The sequence below is a fragment of the Trypanosoma theileri genome (genome assembly GCF_002087225.1).
Source record: "Trypanosoma theileri isolate Edinburgh chromosome Unknown TM35_Tth_157_V1, whole genome shotgun sequence".
Classification (NCBI taxonomy): domain Eukaryota; phylum Euglenozoa; class Kinetoplastea; order Trypanosomatida; family Trypanosomatidae; genus Trypanosoma; species Trypanosoma theileri.
Window position 1 is genome coordinate 4,526 of NW_021639999.1, and position 4,811 is coordinate 9,336.

The window sequence follows — 4,811 nt, forward strand, 5'->3', positions numbered from 1 at the left end:
TTTTTTTTTTTTTTTTTTTGTTTGTTTGTTTGTTTTCTCTTATGTGTGTGTGAACTTCTCTTTAACGATTTTTTTCTCTTTTCTTGGTGTTCATTGAGGTATAGGAGAAGGAAATTATTTACCAGAAAAAAACAAAAAAATAAGAAGGAAATAAAAAATAAGAAAGAGCAATAGGCAAAAAAAGGGGGAACAAAACAACACAAGCAATAATTCTTTATATATTTGAATTATATTACTCGTATATTTGCACGTGTCATTTTGAATTTAAACTCTCTCCGTTTCAATCATCATGGGACGAAAAACTGCCAGTGCAGCAGAGAACATTAAAGTTCTCGTTCGTTGTCGCCCATTAAATGAAAAAGAACGTATGCAGGGATATAAGTCATGTGTAGATGTAGATCTCACTGAACATACAGTAGCCGTACACAGTCTTGTTGGAGAACCCGATCGCTGGACCTTTGATGCTGTTATCAATAATACATTCAGTCAAAAGGATATCTTTACACAGTTTATTATGCCACTTGTGGATTCCGTGTTAGAGGGGTTTAACGCCACTGTCTTTGCCTACGGTCAATCCGGCTCCGGTAAAACCCACACAATGACTGGTAAAATGGATGATGAGGAATTGCAAGGGATCATACCAAGATGCTTTACACATGTCTTTAACCACATCGCCACTATAAGAGAAGCCTCACCAAACAAGCAATTCTCCATGTATGTTTCCTTTATTGAGTTGTATAATGGTAAAGTGCAGGATCTCTTAGCACGACAACAGGTACCACTCGCATTAAAGGAAAATAAAGATAAGACATTTTATGTTCAAGGTGCACATATTCCACAAGTGAAGTGTCCGGAAGATATTTACAAACATATGGAAGAAGGCACAGAGCGACGACGTGTGGCCTCAACAGATCTTAACGCTGACAGTTCACGTTCTCATTCTATCTTTACACTTGTGATTGAATGTACAGAGATTGGTGAGGATGGGGATTCACGCTCAGTTACAAGCAAGTTAAATCTTGTAGATCTTGCTGGATCTGAACGGCAAGGTAAAACCGGTGCTAGTGGAGAAACCTTAAAAGAGGGATGTAACATCAATCTCTCACTCAGTGCCCTCGGAACCGTAATTGATACCATTGTAAAAGGGAAAGGACATGTTCCATTCCGTAGTAGCCCATTAACAATGCTTCTTAAAGACTCACTTGGTGGATCTAGTAAGACTGTTATGTTTGCAAACATTGGACCTAGTGAACATAATTTTTCAGAAACGGTTAGCACGTTAAGGTTTGCCGATCGTGCAAAGCAAATCAAGAACAAACCTGTTGTGAATATGGATACAAAGGATCAGAAGATTGTTGAACTCACAGAACTCGTTCATGAACTTCGGGAGAAATTGAAAAGATATGAAACTGAAGGTACAGATTCATTAGAAAAAGAGGTGGAACAATTACGTGAGAGAGTTGGGGAAATGGAAGTAAGTCTTGATAATGCCGTTAGAGGACGGGAAGCGGATGCTGTGGATTTTGAAAATGTAAAGGCTAAAATGCTCCTGGAACGACAGAATACAACATCTAGAGTAGTTGAACTGGAAGATCAAATTGCACAGTTGCAAAATGATTTACAAATTGCAGAGTCTAGTGTTACGGATGAACGATCCCAGCGGGAAGAGGTATTCCAGGTATGTTCTCGGTATTTACATAGTGAAGAGGATGGAAACAAACAAATTACAAATATAAGTGAATTGGAGGCCTTATTGCGGGATCGTGCTCATGGTAAACATAGTGCGGAATTGGCTCAACTCTACACAACCGTACAAACACTTACAGTGGAGGCAAAACAAATGCGGAAAGAACATAAAGCCGTTATGAAGGAATTGGAGGAAAAACTACAGGAGACGCAAGGATCACTCAAATCAACAGAGTCAAAACTTCGGAAAACAAAGAAGGAGTTAAATGAGGCACGTGAACAACATAAGGTTCTGCAACAACAACAACAATATCAGCAAATTGATGGGGAAGTTGTCGGTACTAATGGTAAAGAGGTGGCAGAGTTACGTATGGCCTTGGAAAATGCACAGAAACAACTTCAAAAAGAAGGTGTAATATCAGAAGTGGATATTAAATTACAAAATATGCAGCAGAGTCATGAAAAGTTAACACAGATGTACATGACACAGTTAGAACGTACAAGAGAAATACTTGGTCATAGCGAAAATGATGACTCTCTCGTTGTCCAGCAACTCCGTGCTATTCTCATGGAAGATGATGGAACTCGCAATGCCACATTGCAACACATAACCGTTATGCATGATATGATGCAGAATTTAAAATCCGCCATGCGAGAGGCACAGGCTGTACCGTTTACTTCCATTACAGGTGATCCCTCGGTTTCTCAGGAATTAATACGGAAAATAGAGGAAGTGGATACTCAAGAGGCTGGTCTGTATGCAGATATCTTTGCAAAGCTTCACGCGGCTGTAGAGACGGCGCAATCTCAACGCAATCATCTCTTAAATACAATTGCGGAGATGCCGGATACCCCGGTGGATCTTAAAGAGGAGGTACGTAAGATATTGAGTGAAAATGATGAACTTCGTGGTCGCTACGCAGAGGCTATGAAAAAGGAAGAAATGATGCAACTACATCAGACGGAAGAGGGACGCCGCGGTGTCGCAGAAACAACCACGCAAGTACAATTGGATGCCATTCGCAATGAATATGAACGGCGAGAACAGGAAATATTGGCTGCCATCAAGTCGGATGAAACGAGTAGTAATCATGAGGCTTTATTAACTGTACTGCGCAATAATCGAAAAACTTCTCTTGTGGAGGAACGGAATGCGACGGAGGCAATTCAAAAAGAGATGGATGCACTTCGTGGTGAATTGGAGGAAGAGCGGGTGAAGAGTGTGGCCCTGGCACAATCGAAAGAAGCACAACAAGAAGAAATGAAGTCTTTACGTAAAGAAGTGGCAACAAGTGAAAGACGGTATGTGGAGTTAGAAGGAAAAATGAATGAAATGGTAAGTGACTATGAACGACAGTTGGAGGATGCCCGTGGTAGTGTAGAGAAGGTGGCAGATCTAAATGCACGATTAAAGGAACGTGCGGAACAGTTAGATCAAATGCGTGGTCTCCTGGAAAAACAAAAGGCCCTTATTGTGAAGAGTAATGAGAAATCTGAATACTTCCAACAAAAATTACGTGAGGTCCATGCAGAGTCCGAACAGCGGGAAAAGGCATATCGCACGAAACTGCAAGAACGTGATGAGAACTTCCAACGTGCACTCAATCAACGATTAGAAGAATATGCACAAGACCACAGCAGTGATGTTGCCCAGCGTGAAGAGAAGTCGAAAAAACTCAAAAAGAAGATTAAGAAGTTAGAAGGTGAGGTGGATCACTTGAAAGAAGAGTATGATCGCAAGGTATGTGAGTGTGAGGATCTTCGCAATACCATTGAGGAACAGAAAGTGGAACAAATGCGGTTATTGCGCCGAATGGGCCAAACACAAGAAGAGGCAGAAGTGTATGAGAAGAAGGAACAAATACAAAACGCATTAGAGCGGGCTAAAGAGGAGCAGCGTCGTAAGAAAGATCGATTTGCATTGGGAGAAGTAGCAAACGTGCGGCGAGGAGACTATTAGGTAAAATAATATATAAAGATAAGACTACTAGGCGGACTCAGAGAAAGAGAGAGTGAGAGTGAGAGTGAGTGGGGGAAAAAAAAGAAAAAAAAGTATCTGGAGTATGAATAAAAGAGTAATAGATAATAATAATAATAATAATAATAATAATAATAATAATAATAATAATAATAATAATAAAAGGAGGGATGTCTTAGGCCGTCTGTGTGTGTGTCTGTGTTTTGTTTTGTTTTTGTTTTTCTTTGATGTTCTTGCTTGTTTATTATTTATTATTTATTGCTTCGACCTTTCAAGTTCCTTTGCTTACTCCTCTTACTAATACTATCTAATTCAGTACATGGCGAAAGATGCGTATATTTCCGTCTATATATCATATATATATCATATATATATGTATACAAATGGTATTTATATTTCATAGATACATATATATTTATATATATATATGATATTATATTTCTCTTTGTATGTTTCCCATGAATATATTGGGTGGTTATATCCATAGCAAACGATGTAAGGTTGTTGTTGTTTATTTTGGGGGGATGATGATGTCTTTTTTTTTTTTTTTTCATTTACGTTTTTCCTTCCTCGAGATTGGGTGAAGTACAACTACTGAAGAGAAGCCAACAGCAGGAGTGTTATTTAAAAGAAAAAAAAAGGATGGGAAAAGGAAATTGGTAGTGACAGCAATAGTATTTTCATTCACTGTTTCTATTACGTACTTTTCTTTTTTGTTTTTCATAAAAGTGTGTTTTCTTTGGCTTCTTTATTTGCTTGCTTGTTGTTGTTGTTGTTGTTTTTTGCGTTTTGTTAATTTTTCCCTATATTAAGGGAACACCGTTTGTTTTCCTGATGTTTTTCTCCATATTATTATTACATGCCACAGTAAAAAATGTATGACACATTTGCATGCAAACATATTTTACATGTATACATGTAATACCGTATATACATAGATATATACATACATATATATAGAGAGAGAGAGGTATATATATATATACTCGAAGGATGGTTAGGGGAAATGTGTAGACAGAAACAAATGGGAGAAAAAAAAAAAAAGAATACATGAAATAGATAATAATAATAAAAAAAAAGGTGGGTATCAAGACAGAAGTAATATTGAAGAATCCAAATACTCTTTGTTTTACTTTTTTTTTTTTTT

At 37.9% G+C, this 4,811-nt stretch overlaps 1 protein-coding gene across 1 annotated transcript; it reads left to right on the top strand.

The window, feature by feature from the left end:
* Positions 1–289: 289 nt before the first annotated feature.
* On the top strand, positions 290–3,646 carry TM35_001571000 (OSM3-like kinesin; the record flags this gene model as incomplete). Its single annotated transcript, XM_029031937.1, has 1 exon — positions 290–3,646. One exon carries the CDS (start codon positions 290–292, stop codon positions 3,644–3,646), a length of 3,357 nt encoding a protein of 1,118 aa, XP_028876769.1.
* Positions 3,647–4,811: the final 1,165 nt, after the last annotated feature.